Below are 16390 nucleotides of genomic sequence, written 5' to 3'. Positions count from 1 at the left end.
AAGATACAAGTATTTTTGGAATAAAAAGAAAATACATTCTAATCAAAGGGAAAAGGTGAAATAAGTGAAGAGAAAAAGCATTAATTATCTACTATGTGCTACTAGTCACAAGACTGCTTTACAAATATTCTAATTTATAAAACCTAGCCCTTATAGACAATATTAACACGTAAATTTATTATTCAAAAATCTATCTTAAATCATTCCTCAACTTCCACTTCCTAATATGTACCAATACTAGTGTTTCTAAACCCAAGGTTGTCATCATGCACATTCTCTATCCCCTACAACACAATCCCCTAATTTCCATTCCTATCAATCAAGTCCCTACAATATCTCACACAAAAATTAGCTACTATTTCTACAGTGCCTGCTAGAATGCATATTGAATAGATAAAAATACTCAAGCTTTTTATCTTAAGCTTTTTCCTTTCTTGCATACTCTGAGGCCTGGATCCATTTTGATGACACATCTTTCACATGATACCTTTCTGGCACTGATTATAATTGACACACTGATCATGGGAGAGTTGGAATATTCCTTTCTCTCCATAGCTGCTTCAAAGTGCTATCACTTCAACTATGACTCAATATAACCTATCCCTTCTTTTGAAATTCTTTTAATCTATATTTATAATCCAATAAGATTCTGATGGTTATTTTCAATAGTCTTCTGAAATACTCTTTCCTTCCTTCCTTCTCTTCTTGTCAATTTTTGTCCCCACACTAGGAGACTTCAAAATATATTTTTCAATGACTTATTCCTCAATTCTATGTCAGCTACATCCAAAGATCATGGCCCCTGGTCTTAACCATCACCTGCAAGTGATGTTTCACGTTAATGAATTCTGACATTTCTTTATTTGATTAGAAAGTATTATTATTCTACCTCTCCTGCCTGACAACCTAAAAACCTGTTCTTCATCCTCATCAGACCATCAATCCCTCCAGCTCTCAATTCTTCCCCAGGTCATCACCAATGAACTACCTGTACTCTCTTCCTTTCTCCTCTGTAAAAGCAGCAGTCCAACACCAATTTTCTTTTTCTCTCAAGAAATCTCTCTCTCCTCTTATGCTATTGTCAGTCTTACCCTACAATACTCCCACCATCTCCTACCCCTGCTCTTACATGCTGCTGAATGAAGCTAGGGAAAGTCACAAAAGCATGATTACGGGGAATGCCACAAATTCATATTATATAATCCTGTGTGGGCTTCCATTACAACGAGGTAATCCTTTTATACCTTTACATTATCATACTCAGTAGAGTGGATTTTTCTAAAACTTTTCAGCACTCCTCAAACATCCCCTAACGTCACCTCATTCTTCTGTAAAAGCTCTCATATATGTTGCCTTCTTTCCCCTAATACTGCTCCCATCATGCCTCCATGCCTTCATCACCTCATACCTGGACTGCTCATAACAAGGCCATCTGCTAAGAATTCCCTCTTTTATTGGCTTCTTCATCTTACATCACTCAGATGCCTTCTGCCATTATTGCTTCCTTCACCCACTATACATAATAAGATGGCAAAGCTCTTCACATCACAAGTGATCCCACTTGATCCCATCTTCTCCAGAAAACTGTTTCCTCCACCTTCACCACTGTGTCACTTCTTTATCTCTGCTGGCTGCTTTTCTACCTGCCCATGTGTCCTTAATCATGAAAAAACCTTGATCTACTCATTCTTGCCAGCTACAGTTTCATAGCTCTCCTCCTTTTTGTGGGCAAACTGCTTTCTTTACTTGGTGTTTTGACCTCATTATACTTGGCACTGACTATACCTAGCTGTAGCTAGCACTGTGTACCACCCAGTTTTCCTTTCTTTGCCCTAGATTTTGATGATTCTGTTCCTATTTGTCTGACTACTCATCTCTGTCAACAATGCTGGATCTTCAGCCAGGTCACTCCCACTCTTTATGGTAAGTCCCCCAGGTCTCTGTCCTGGCCCCTCTTTTTCCCCCCTATTATCTCAATTGATGATCTCATCCAGTTCTGGGATTCCATTTTTATCTTAATGCAGATGAGTCTCACACCTGTTTGTCCCCTCCTGACTTCTCATCTCCCATCTCCAAATTGGCAGTCTCATAGAATCTTAAAACTCAACATCTTCAAACGGAGCTCATCATCATTCTCTCCAAGCCCTCCCCTCTTTTTAACTCCCCAACAACTCCTGACATTATGAGACCCACATTCACAACTTGAGTGTCATCCTTGACTCTCCACTGTCATCCTCCACTGGCAATATTTTGGCAATATCTTATTAAATCTTATTTCCATTTGTGTAAAACCTCTCGTATATGTTGCCTTCTCTCCCCTGATGCTGCCCCCATCATGCCCCCATGCCTTCATCACCTCATACCTGGACGGCTGCCACAGGCCAATGATTGCTCTCCCAGTCCTAAGTCTCTCTCCACCCTAATCCATCTTACATTCAGTAGACAAATCAATCTGTCTAAAGCATAAATCTGATGATTTCACACTCACACTCTAGTTGATCAAATCCAGCGGATCTCTACTAGTCTAAGAGAAAATACAAAATTCTCTGCCTTTCTTACCCTTCCATCCACTCTGTATACTCTTAGGTGTACTTGTTTATAAGGATTCTTTCCACTGCCCCTCTAGAATGGAATTCTTTGTGTCTAAAATTAGCACAGTGCCTAGAACATAAGTGCTTGGTAAATGTTGGCTGATTGACAGCCTCAATGGACATCCCCTCCCCTGTGCACACTCAGTTAGCCATCCTGACAAACTGTCTTTTCCTCTGTTCCTCAGACGCTCCATCTGCCTTCTCCACGTGGGCTTGTGCTGGTCATGTGACATGCCTGGACTACCTCTACCTCACAAGAGAACCTGTGAGACACAGCCTTCTGCAGGAAGCCTTTCACAGATCCTGGGGCCCTCCTTTCCCAGACAGTTTTTTAAAAGTGGGTATTTATTTCCTATTGTTGCTATATCTGTTTATAAGTACTTTCCTGTACTTCTTTTGAGTATAAATTATTTCATTCTTTGTATTTGTATCCCCAGTATCTAGTTTAATGCAGATGTATAGTAGCTAATTAACAAATGCTTGTCAATTAAGGATCCCTTTATCATTGAAGAGAGAAGTCAGAAAGGTCACCTTGGTATAAGACCCAATAACAACCTAGGGGAATAGAGAACTAGAATCTGAGAGGCCAGAGGAAAGTTTTGATTTTTTTTTTAAACAAGAGAAAATAGTATTTAATCAGAATGAATTTGGGATTTTTCATGATCAAGCAAAGCATGAAGTTGGCCTGAGGAAGAGTAGACCAAGGAGGATGTTAAAATGTCATTTTTATGGCAACTCAAAATGTGGAATTATCAAAAGGTAATAAAATGCATGGAAATGGGGTTAGATAGTTGTATATCCACAATACAACTATCAAATACCAAAAGCATGTGCCTTAGAAAAGATGCTAGTTAATCAGAATTTAAATTTATAGGTTTTGGGTAAAATAAGCATAAACCTAAGTCATAGGCTATAGGGGAAACCTACCACTTAAGAAACTTGAAATTATGGAAAAAAGAATTACAAGCACTCACCACAGCATACCTTCTATCTATAAGCAGGTGAGACATGATACTCACAAAGCCAGAACTATTCTGTCACAAAATAGACATTATACTGTTAGTAGCCACATTAAATATAAACAAACCAAGATTCTATGAAAGTAACAGGACTTAAGTCAAATGGAACAACTGTTTAATATCTAAATATTATTCTTATTTTCAGGCTTTCTGCAGAAGCAGCTGACAAAGAGAGTTTAGTCATATCTTCACTAGGAAGGAGTGCATTAAGTGTTATAGACACCAAGAAAGCAAAACAACTCTTATTACAGAAGTATCTGTGAGACCTATGACATTCACAATTTGAAAAAGTAAATTAGACAAGAATTATATTATTTGTAGTGTAATTGGATATGGATCACCGGATATGGATCACCATTACTTGTGACACTCTTTTGATAGACCAGCAACTCAGCATATTTTTGAAGTCACAGGATCACTAAAGTTTAGGAAATATTTTTTCTACAAGATTATGGGAGAATCTTATTCTTCACCCACGAGATCAGATTAGCATATGGAATCCCTAGGATTTTAATGTATATTCTTTTGACATATGAGGGACATTATAAGACAGACATGACATAGGCTAGGTATATGTAGGCTAAAATCACTTATGTAAAGGACTAGAGACAGAACTTCTCTCTCCACTCTGACAGAGTCACACATGAATAAATTCGACTCTCAAGCTTATCTGCTGCAGAATTTTGTGTGTGTGCGTGCACATGCATGTGTGTGCACATTCCTAATGTTAATTAGCTCCCAGCATAATATAAGTAAATAAGTAGATAACAGTCAACCAAGCAAAAAGAGCATTTGTAGAGTTTAGAGAAAGGTCCATCCATTACCATTTTATAGATGAAGAAATTGAGACCCACTGAAGAAAAATGCTTCACAGAGAGTAAGAAGCATAGCTAAGATTTGAAGTCAGGTGCTCTTGACTACAAACCCAGTTCCATCCTGATTGCTTGAAATAGAGTCACTTTGCTGGATGAAAAAGAGAATTTCAAAATACAGGTCAAGTAAATTTTTAGGAGAAAAGAGAGATACTAAACATCACAAATGTTCTGTATATTCTACCACCAAAACCACAATACTAAAAACATTAAAGGCAGATGTACAGGGAAGTTGAATTTTTAAATCAGTTGCCAAAATTAGGGGCAGGAAGAAAAAAAGAAAATATTTACATATTCATTTGCATAGACCTGCTACTTGTACAATTAAGCTTGAACTCTTCCACATTTACATTTTATAAAGTAGTCCTTCTGTCTTTGAACTTAATATCTAACAATTCCTTTCTACAATATTCCTTCTAGCTTATCACTAGGATTTTTTTGGGGAATACCAAGTTTAAAGCTTTGATTTCAAAAAGAAATCAAAGTAAAGTTAGAGACACTTTTAGTACATTAAGAATAGTCTAGGAGCCCAGAATTAAGATTTCCAAAGGATTGACTTCCAGAGAACAGATTTTTAAAATTTAAGATAGGGGGCAGCTAGGTGGTGCGGTGGATAGAGCACCACTCCTAAAGTCAGGAGGACCCAAGTTCAAATCCAATCTTGGACACATGACACTTCTTAGCTTAGCTGTGTGACCCTGGGCAAGTCACTTAACCCCAATGAAAGAGAGAGAGAGATAGCGAGAGCGAGAGAGAGAGAGAGAGAGCGAGAAAGAGAGAGATTGAGATTGGTTTAAGAGAATTTTGATGTTAAAAATACTTTCTACTGATGTAACAAACAAAAAAAAATGGTCATGATGAACAAAAAAATCTCTACAAAGATGTCCAAAGCTTACTAGGAAATTCTTATCATGATTTCCTAGTATTTAGATCAAAAGAGAAGCCACCAAAAGTCAGTACATCTATTTTCCAGATCCTCAGAAAGTAACTATTCCCAAGGTTCAGCATTGACTGCTTCAATTGACCAGCGATCTTCAAAATTGGGACCGTGCACTCCAATGTACAAGGCAAAATAATTAGTGAAGTGTGGTAAGACAACAAAATACTCCCATCAGTGTCAGGAGCCGTTCTATCCAGAAACTACAAATGGCAATGGGGCAACTTGCCCATAACTCTCTCTTTCCCTTCACACCTTTCACCAAAGGCTGGGCAACAGAGATAGAAGCAGGATGAGCGTGGGAGCAGAACAGCTGGAGACGAGCCTGAGACTGAAACTAGAGCCTCTTGAGTCATGAGGAACAGAGACATGGTATGTCTTATTCATGCAACAGACAGAAGGACAGTGTCACTAGCTGGAAGAGTAGGGAATGCGGAGTAAAGTGAAAGAAGACTGGAAAAATAGGAGGACAAGAGGGTTTGAAGGGTTTTAAAACAGATCCTTTTGCATTTGATCCTGAAATCAATAGAAAATCACAGAATTTTACAGAGTAAGCAAGGGGGACACGATGAGACCTTCAGTTTAGGAAAAATCACTTAGGAAGCTGAATAAAGAACTGATTAGAATGGGGAGAGACCGGAGTCAGACAGAGAACTAGTTGGCTAGGTCCAAGGGGTGGGGATGGTATTTGAGGAGAGAAGCAGACATACCAAGACGTTGCAAACGTAAAATTGCTTCAGCAACACCTTGGATATGAGGGGAATGAGAGAAAATGGAATCTAGGATGACTCCTAGATTGTGAGCCTGGAGGACTGGGAGAATGGAATTGAAGGAAGGTAGACAAAGGAGAGAATGAATTCTGTTCTGAACATTTGGAATTGTGATAAATGCTGAAAATACAACGAAAGTCAGAAGGTAGTCCTTGATGTCAAGAGCTCAGTTCTAATGGGGGAGACAATATGCAATAAACTATACTAGGATACTCTCCAGTCCACTTTTCTATCTCCTTATTGAGCAAAAAGCAAAGACAAGTGGCAAATCTAATCTCTGTGGCTTTCCCCAAGGCCCATTTAAATTTGCATAGAAACAGGCAACATAACAACTTCCCATCCTCACAGGTCTCATTTCCACCCATCCTTCCATCCTCACAGGTCTCATTTCCACCCATCCTTCCAACACCTGAGGATATTTTGAAGAATCTAAATATTACTCTTCTCTATCTTGAGATCTAGAAAGTTCCAAAATTAACAAAAGAACAAACAAGTTTTAGGGACCTCTCTCATTTTTTTTACTTTTTTGTCCTTTGGAGAAAATTACATCATACCTTTCCCACCCTCCCTCTCAAGATTTGGTTCAAATAAATACTTTTCTTTACTCGTGTATAATACTGAATATTTTGAATGGGTGTCTAGGAAACTGGGGGTGGTACCATAAGCTTTGAGTAGGGAACTAGTCTCACCTTATCACCATTTCATACTGTTCAACCATTCCATTCACGAGAGTGGGTGAATGAAGGTAGAACTTGGGTTGGGGGTTTATCCCTCGCCATCCCTTGTTTAAGATGAGGACATTTTGTGGAGGAATTAGGATTTAAGGAGACTTGAATGAAAAGAGGAGGTGGTTTGGCAGATAATGAGATAAAAGGTTGTTACAGAGTGGCCTGGAAGAAGTCAGAGGAGGGAACAGGAGAAAGGAATGGAGGGGAATACAAGGAAATTAGCTTTAGTTTGAAGACAATAAGACATTGGACAGCCAAAGGAAGAAATGAATCACTCTAAACTTACTATTTTCTAAATAATCTTAACATTAAAACAATTGTTTTTGTAATTGATTTGGCCTCTGGCTTTCAATTAAATATAGAGAAAGGCAGTCTTACTGAGATTTAATCAGGAGATATTTGTAATTAATAAAAATTGACTTGCAGAAGCTTAAAATCTGCCTTCTGTGCTAAGTGTCAATTAAAATCATATTGATTCTTTACCTGTATCTGAGTCTTTTTGATCTCCATTTGTTCCAACTGTGAAGGGCAACTTCCGTTTTGTAGCTCTTTCTTTTACTTCTTTCCCTCCATCACTCCGGTCCAATTTTGGAGTCTTGGTTAGAGAAACTTTATCTTTATCCTATAAAGAAAAAAGAAAATTTCAGATATATGTTAAAGAGCAACAAAGAAAAATACAGGAACAAAAAGTCTTAAATTGTTGCTTAATAAACAGTAAGTCAATTCAGTCAAGCACCTACTATATTCCTGGCACTGTGCTAAGCATTTTATGATTATCTAACTGGATTCTCACAAAAACCCTGGGAGGTAAGTGCACTTATAATTCCCTTTTTACAGGTGAGGAAGCAGGGTCACACAGCTAAAGTACTTAAAAAGCAGGTCTTTCTGATTCCAAGCTAAGCAGTCTATGGTTCACCTAGTTAATGCTGAGTTCTCCACATATAAATAACATCTTTAAAAGAACATTGTACATGACAATAACTATTATACAATGATCAAATTCTGATGAACGTGGCTCTTTCCAACAATGAGATGATTCAGGCCAGTTCCAATGATCTTGTGATGAAGAGAGTCATCTACACCCAGAGAGAGGATTGTGGGAACTGAGTGTAGATCAGAACACAACATTCTCATTTGTTGTTCTCATTCTTTTTGTTGTTCACTTGCATTTTGTTTTCTTACTCATTTTCTTTTTTTTTTTTTGGATCTGATTTTTCTTGAGAAAGAGCAAGAGAATGTGTGTGTGGTAAGCCAAGTATATAGTTTAACAATTTATGCAGTTTCCTAATAAGAGTATATATGTGTATATATATATACATATACACACACACACACATATATACATATATATATACACACACACACACACATACATACATACATACATACATATATCCTCAGACTCCTTATTAAAGGGTGGTAGTATAGTAATAAGGAAAGATCACTGAAGAGGAAGTCAAAAGGGGAGCTTCTAATCTCAATAGACTGTGAGCTCCTTCAAAATACTATTTAGGGGTTGAGAGAAGTGGGACCTTGGAGGTCTAGCACTTTGTACAAATGTCAGCCCATCAAAGGATTGAATGTCAGTTGGCTGAAAGTATAACCTTAGAAAAAAATATCCAGCTTGTATGAAGTCTCAAGTTTTAGAAAAAAGAACCTGTCAATACTATATTTACATTTGGTTAGATACTCATAGAGTTTGTATTCAAGTGAAAAGACAATATGAAAAAAAAAAAAAAAAGTAAAGAATAAGTGAATTAATAAGACAGACATACACATACACCCACACCCCTCACAGCAGAGAATGTTACTTAGTAAAATGAACAAATATATGATGTGAGAGATTATGCCGAAATGTACTGAAATATGGTAATAGCTAGCATGGGGTAATACAGGAGTATTTCTTTACTTGTATAGAATCTTTTAAACTTTTGACATGTGGTGAAAAAGAAACAGAATGGACAATAATACATGTGGAATCTAGGAAAAAGTAAAAAGAAAAAGATGTACTAGACACAGAATTAGAAAGATGGACCACCAAAGGAGGAGGGTGGACCAATAGGAAAGTACTCTGGAAGAGAGAGAGGGCAGTGGCTCATGCTTAAAAGTATGCCAACAGATGTGTTTAAAAAAAAAAGGGGGTGGGGGGGTGGGAGTCATATGGAAAAAGTGTACTACATGTGGCACAAGGAAAGTGAAGGGAACCCTCTGGAAGCCTAATGAGGCCTATAAACACATTGTCAGAATCGGGTTTTTAAAAGGATAAAAGGAAACCAAAGGTTAGTGAAAACTAACTCTGGTGGAGAAAAAAACTACATCTTTGTTTTCACTTGACAAGATTCTACTTGACACCCAATGATTAGGGGTCCACTGGCTCCTGGGAAAGCCCATTCCACCACTGAACAAAGCTGTTGGGAAATAACACATTAAATTTTCTTCTTTGGAATTCCTTGTACTGTTGGGCTTCAGAGACAAGACTCCAGAGAATTCAGGCCTTTAAATATTAAAACTTGGCTATCAGGGATTGAGTTCTGTGTAGAAAGGCTGCATACATCCTAATTCCAGTGGAAATACCATCCCTGAGCCATAATGGTTAGGGTTTCAAAACTGTTATCTCAGAACTCCTACATATGCTTAAAAATTGAGGACCCTAAAGAATCCTAAAGGACGCTATTTCTGAAGGTCATATCTCTTAAATTTAAATTTATGCAAAATTAATTTAATATAATAATAATTAAAACTTATTTCCAAAAGCAAAAAACTTTAATGAGAAGGGTTGCAATGTTTTACAATTTTGCTAATGGAAATGATCATTACAAATATTAACCTAGTTGCTTCTAGAATAATCCTTAAGAACTGAAAAAGACATTCTGATGTAATATGATTTTGTGGTCCCCTGATTTTAGTGAGGGGTAGGGTAGAGAGGAAGGGGAGCATAGGTGGGCACTTCTGTTTTAACAATAAGTCAGTATATTCTAAATCTTCTGGTTTGGTAGTCTACCTCAGGGGCTTCCTACACTCCCAATCTAAGAATAATCTGTCAGGGTCTAAATAGACCACTCACTCCTCAATTCACTGCTGATTGATAATCTTGTCAATAAGAACCAAATGGAGACCAATTTATCTCTGGGCCACAGAATTAGCAAGTGAATAGAAAACTGGATAAATCCGTTTCTTTGCTGCTTCTGTTTTCAATTTCTTTGGAATTTAATTTGCTTGCAATGGCATTACAATTACAATAAACTTTGCCCCTTGACAATGAAATGGGTTCAAATTTGTGACACCTGTCTGGGATTCCAAACTTTTGAGGTCCCCTTCCCAACTGCAACATTTCGTGGCCCAATACAGGGAAAGTCTGGCCTCACCTGACTTGATTCCCTCCTTGTCAAGGTAAGCCCCCCATTTTTTTCTCCCACAATCCTGTAGTGGGATACTCCAAGTCACTGGGAAAAGGCTTGTCTGAGTCATCAAGAGTTTTGTGTGCAGCAAATTCTCCCAGACTGGGAGATTCTTGAAATATTTGGCAAAGTTAACCTTGCCACTCTTTCACCTTCTCTGGGCCGCCACAGGATAGCTTTCAGCAAAGATGGGACAGTTCTTTCATGTCATTTTGTCTGTGTCTGCGTATCTGTGCAGAATTTCTGTGTCATGTTTGTTCTGTAGAATAGATTGCTAGATTTTGTTAACTGGAAAGATTTAAAACACAACTAAGAGGGGAAAAGCTTCATTAGACTTTTTAAGAAATTTTCCCAGCATTCGAAGTTTTGTTTTATGAACTTCAGCTCTGGCCAAGCTGGAGGCTACACAAAAAGGTTAGCTAATTTAAATTAAAATAACACCTTAGCAAATTCTCAAAGTTTTGAGAACAATGACTAAGAAGTTTGGCAATAAAATTCCTAAAACACTAGGGATATTTCCAGGAATTTCCCCATTCTGGAAGAAAAGAAAAAGGAAAAACAAACTAGGTAAATACTAACTTTTTGCTAATCCTTCCTTGACTCCTATCTTGTCCTGAGTCCCCCTTCTGCTCTTTTGGAAAAGCATCCCAGAAGGTATTAAGGGATCCTCTCTACTTCGACTTCCACAGAAATGGTCCTTATGTATTTCACAGTTATGGGAATTGCTAACAAGATCAAGATAGCCCAAGTCCCTCTGTTTTCTAACCTTTTTCATCTCAGATCAGATTAAAACTCAAATTCTGCCTCACTTGTGGAAACAGAGGAAGCAAAACCATGGGGCCCCTAAACAACCTTGCCGAAATACTTCCCCAGCACAGCTTGGGGGAGAATGAGGATAGAGTGGGCGTCAGGTAATATGGTCAGCATTTCCTGAGCCCTGGACCTGAAACTACTATCAAAGGGATATCCTGACACCAGGTTCTGTCCAGGAACCCAGCATGAGATGAGAAACCCAGTCTCATTTGGTAACTCTACATATGGTAAGACCACTATTCTATGTCTCAATTGTGGATATGCATTAGCTATGTAATTTATGGCAAACTTTTATCTCTGTCCAGTTTTCTGATTTGTCAAGAGAAATAATAGTTGCTGTGAAGACCACATGATTGCAAAAGTGCTTAACATAAAACCTCCTATATAAATGTTAACTGCTTTACTGGATATAATTGTTTGATATTTGATAACTTTATGGAGTTATTTTTAGATGTGACCAACTGATAAATGATTTCTGTGTAAATAAATTGAAAATTTGTCTGAGATATAATAATAAAAGCAATTTTAAAGGTGGTTATTTTCAAATTCATGACAGTGTTAACAGAAGAATTTTGAAAACTTAGGAACACAGAAAAGCAGTTTTCCACTGCTTTGAAAACTACTTGTCTAGAGACTTCTGAAAACCCTGTCAGTAAAAACTGGCACATTAACCCTTTTCCTGGCTCACCAAAAAAAAAAAAAAAAAAAAAAAAAAAAAAAAGGAAAATAACCAAATTGGAATTCAGTTTGTCTAGGTCATTTAATCAGAATCTAGACAATCTCATTAACTAAAGTTAAGTCAAATTTTAAAATCTATCTCAATTTTAAGATTATCTCATTTTCTGCCTAAAAGAGAAATGTCTTTAAGGAAATAGAAATTACAGGTAAGACTACTTAGGAAAATTCTAAACTTGTTAACTAAATTACTTGGAATTATTGTCATCATGTTAATAAGCCTTATCAGTTTATCTACAAATATGAGGTGTGAACTCCTTTCCCCCTTCACAGAATGGGGGGAGGTATCAAACAGCACAGGAAGCTCAGCCCCTTCCTTGGGTCTTTGTTAACTCTCCTTAATTTGTTAACTTGCCAGTTTTCTTGAAATCATCAGGGTAAACATGGTCAGCAGCATTGAGAACTGAGCCTGTTTTAGGATTTATAATTTTGAAACAAGGAATACGCTTATGAAGAATCTATAAGCTTGCTTAATGACTGATCCTTTGCACCAGGATAAATTTAAACATATAAAACTAACAAAATCTCCTATGTGGAAAAGTCCTAGTAAACTTTTAAAATAATGTATCTAGTCCTAAGCTGTGATTTGTAGAATTAGAGATAAAATCTCTTAGGACCAATATTCTTTTGAGTTCTGAATTTGATAGTTTGATCATTAAATCAGTAGCCCACCATTCGAGCAATGCTGTGTCTGGGTTAAAGCTGGGAGGACAACTTTAGACTTTGCTTAAAGTAGGATCCTTCTGACTCAGTTTCCCACCTGATTATTTCTGACTCTGGCTAATTATTAATGCATGATCAGCTGTCAGATCTCAGGATGCCTTATCCTATCATGTATGTGCTCTGAAGCTGAGGCCTGAAAGACCTGTTTTGATGCCATTATAATCATGTCCCTGCTATTTCCTCTTATAGCAAATTTCCGTAATAGAGTAAAGCCATAATAGAGTAAAGTAAAAACACAAAGGTTTTCCACTCTAGATCTTTATGCAAAAGGAAGCCTCTTTTGCATAAAGACTCACAATTCCTCTTTGCCCTTAAAGGGGCAAATCCAGAGGAACATAGCCCCCACACCAATGCACATGGCCAGTATGGGTTAGATGATATCTTGATCTGCAGCCCCACCAGAGGGGCTTCTCTGGTTGCAGCCATACAAACCCTAAACTTCATTCATGGTTCTGTGTGGAGGAGGGGAGCTAGAAGAGGGGAGCTTCTAAGTCCCAGAGGCCAGCCAATGGGAAATTCTTTCTGACCAGCCCAGCTCTCTGGACAGTGGCCCAGCCTTCACTTCTCAAATAACTCACAAGGTGGCTGAGACTCTTTAAGATGAGCTTTCTTACTTTTCTTATTTTCCACTTTTTCCAGGTGTCCCTCTAACAAGACTTTGAGGACAAGAGCTTTGCTCTTAGAGATACTGTGTCATCACTCTATGGCCCTTGCCAATAGGGAGATAGCTCCTTAGTCTTTAATCAGGCTAGGGAACTCCATGGACAGTGGGGGCATCTAGGGTTGTTAGGTGTGCCCTCAACATCCTCAAGGCAGCCCACATATAGGACCTGACACATTATTTACAAAGGCCTCATTCCCAAATGTCACCATCCCTATGCTGGAAGCCACCCCATCTGTATTAGCTACTTCCCCAGGTAAATAACTTTAACCTATCCCCTTGTCCTTTTGCCAGAAAGGACTTCTTACCAGCATAATATATTATGTATGTTGATAACCATTCCAAAATTATCCTGGTAAACTCCCCTATAATGCTTCTACAGTACCTTTCTTGAAGCTTCTTCATAATCTCCTGAGAACTAACATTCCGACCGATATAATGTCATGTAATTCATCTTTGGGGATAACTAACTAGGAAGCTACTACAAAACTTGACCTCAGGTACTATCTGTGCACCTAAGGGATATGCTTTTCTTTGTAAAAGTTGTTTTCCATTCCCCAGGTCATCAGAGCACTCCTTTCACTGTGTATAATGCCCCTGCTTCAGACACTGCCCCTTCAAGGAAACAAAAGTGGGGATTTGGAGGGGAACATTCTTGGGTATAGCCTCATCTCCCCACCTCCCAACTTTTCTCTGGGTGGGGTTCCTAAATTTTTGTCCCTACTAACTCCACTTTTATTTATTTTTGCTCATATTTGGCCCCTGCATTTTTAACCTGTGAGATTTTCTTTCCTCCAGGCTCCAAGCTATGAACTTCCACCCATTTATTCATCCTGAATACCATTGGCTAGCTAATTGATCCTGATACTGCAGCACCCTCTGAATGCTGTTGCTAACATCTTGCCTCCTCTCCCTGATCTGGGGACTAGACATGCCCTTTAGCATGAAGCAGCTTCAGAAGATGAGCTCTCAATTTGGGGTACAAACTGCTGAAGAGGGAAAAATGATGGAATATGATTTTGTGGTCTCCTGATTTTTTTTTTTTTTGGGGGGGGGGAGGAATTCTATTCTAGCAATAAAGCAATAAATGTTAAATCTTCTGGCTTTTGGAGTCTGCCTCAGGGATTTTCCACACTCCTAATCTAACAACAATCTGTCTGATTCTGAATAGACCACTCCAAACAGAGAAATGGTTCAAACCCACTTTTTTTTTTTTTTTTTTTAAAGCTGAGGCAATTGGGGTTAAGTGACTTGCCCAGGGGCCATCCAGCTATGAAATGTTAAGTGTCTGAGACCGGATTTGAATTCAGGTTCTCCTGGCTTGAGGGCTAGTGCTCTATCCACTGCACTGCCTAGCTGCCCCAAGCCTGCCAATTCTTTTAGTACCACTTATGTTTGTTGCCAAGTACTCAAAGATCTTCAATGATGAGCCAAAGTTGATACCAGAGAAATTTAAAAGTTACACAAGTCCATCTATATCTGTAGATTTAACCATTTGCCAGGTAAAAGTATAGTCTTGCAAATGAGATGCTGTTGTCATGTTTGCAGCTAAATCTTTAATTCACAAGTCTGCAGATTTGAGGAAATATCACCACATACATGAGGATGAAACTGAAAAAGTCAAGTAATGGTTTGGTATCATTATGAAGGACAATTAGTTGGCAAAGACCTGTTTGAAAACATCTTAGAAGAAAAGGAGTGGAACAAACCTTGAACAGTGGTTGTTTTCCAGCCAGCTATGCCCCTTTATTCTTCATCAAGCTCCGCATACCAATGCCTGTCTCCTTGCCCCTTGACAGGTTAACTTTTGGCTGTTTACGTTCTGTGATAAATGCTAGGGATATAAAGACTCTAAAGGATCCTACCTATAATAGAATTAAAGGGGGAGAATATGTAAAAGATGTAGTGCTGGAGTATAAAGACTAACCAGCATGGGACAAGGAAACCCTTAGAGATGAAACAGGTTTGCCAGCCAGAAGGATCCTGATGAGGTTAACTATGACTTAAGTCATAACTAAGTTTGCCTTCCATCAGTATTAATCCAATCAACTCCAGTGCCTCCATAATACCTCTAAGATCAAATATAAAAATTTGTTTAAGATTGTAAATCCCTCCATTATTCAATCACCTTCTGCTTTTCTGATCTTTATACACCTTTCCTTGTGCTACTTGACCTTGCTCTTTTTCCAAAAATTCTCCATCTCAGGATATGACTTTTCATTGACTATCCTTTACCCCTGTCTTCCTAATCTCTACTTCCCTGCTTCTTTCAAATCTTCATTTTTTCCAATCCCAGAAATTAGCACAAAGAACCTAAAATGTAAAAGGCATCTAAAAATGCCAACTGACTGACTAGTTAACTGATTGAATGCCAGTTTTTTTTAATAAACAAAACAATTCAAATATCCAAAATTAATATTGTTCTGCAAAACAATTTGGATAGTACATTCATTCAAACAGGGCTACTGATACTTAAAAGACTTTTAGAATGGTTTCTTTTGCTTCCAGAGCAAGTGAAATAGCTACTTAAGTCTCAAGTTTTTGTTTTGTTTTGTTTTAAAATTATGACCCCTTGCTGGGATAAATATCACATTTATTTTGTTCAGTTATTTTTCAGTTAAGTCTGACGAGTGACCTTCCTCGTGCTTACATGATTTCTAGGAGAATCTGAGAAAAGTTAGCCACAGAACAGATAGGGAAAAAATTTATGCTTGAAACAAAGAGCAATTAGGTGTTATTATGTACCATATCTATTTTGCCACTTTGAAAATCATGTTTGTGTCCAATTACCTAATTTGCAAATTGCTCTCCTAATTTCACCTTCACAATAGCAACATAAAATGATGTCTCTCAAGTTACTATCCTTATTTATCAACTTTATTTATCAATCATTTTCTACCCCTTTGGGGTTTTCTTGGCAAAGGTACTGGAGTGGTTTGCCATTCCTTTCTCCAGCTCATTTTACAGTTAAGAAAATTCAGGCAGAGTTAAGTGATTTGCCCAGGGTCACACAGCTAGGAAGTGTCTAAAGTTAGATTTGAACTCATTAAGATGAGTGTCCCAGATTCTAGGCCCAGTGTTCTATCCGATGTGCCATCTACCTGCCCCATTGTGTTCATCACTATGGTTCTAAATTACTTTTG

General features: G+C 37.9%; 1 protein-coding gene and 1 long non-coding RNA gene across 6 annotated transcripts in view; one reads left to right on the top strand and one right to left on the bottom strand.

Annotated features, from left to right (window-relative positions):
* Window positions 1-16390, bottom strand: part of ANKRD11 (ankyrin repeat domain 11) — a 328516-nt gene that overhangs the window by 65858 nt on the left and 246268 nt on the right. For 4 of the 5 annotated variants that reach the window (XM_031950121.1, XM_031950120.1, XM_031950122.1 and 1 more), the window contains one exon: window positions 7401-7539. In XM_031950121.1, the coding sequence (XP_031805981.1) occupies window positions 7401-7539 (139 nt within the window). Of the gene's footprint in view, window positions 1-7400; window positions 7540-16390 lie in introns of those variants that run through there. The other variant, XM_012540381.3, reaches the window with a different exon arrangement.
* Window positions 1839-4745, top strand: LOC116421309. Its single transcript, XR_004231624.1, has 3 exons — window positions 1839-1923; window positions 2777-2928; window positions 3756-4745. It is a non-coding gene; the product is annotated as an uncharacterized LOC116421309 (long non-coding RNA).

This window comes from Sarcophilus harrisii, chromosome 2 (genome assembly GCF_902635505.1).
Source record: "Sarcophilus harrisii chromosome 2, mSarHar1.11, whole genome shotgun sequence".
NCBI lineage: Eukaryota > Metazoa > Chordata > Mammalia > Dasyuromorphia > Dasyuridae > Sarcophilus > Sarcophilus harrisii.
This window is presented reverse-complemented; position numbering and strand designations above follow the sequence as displayed.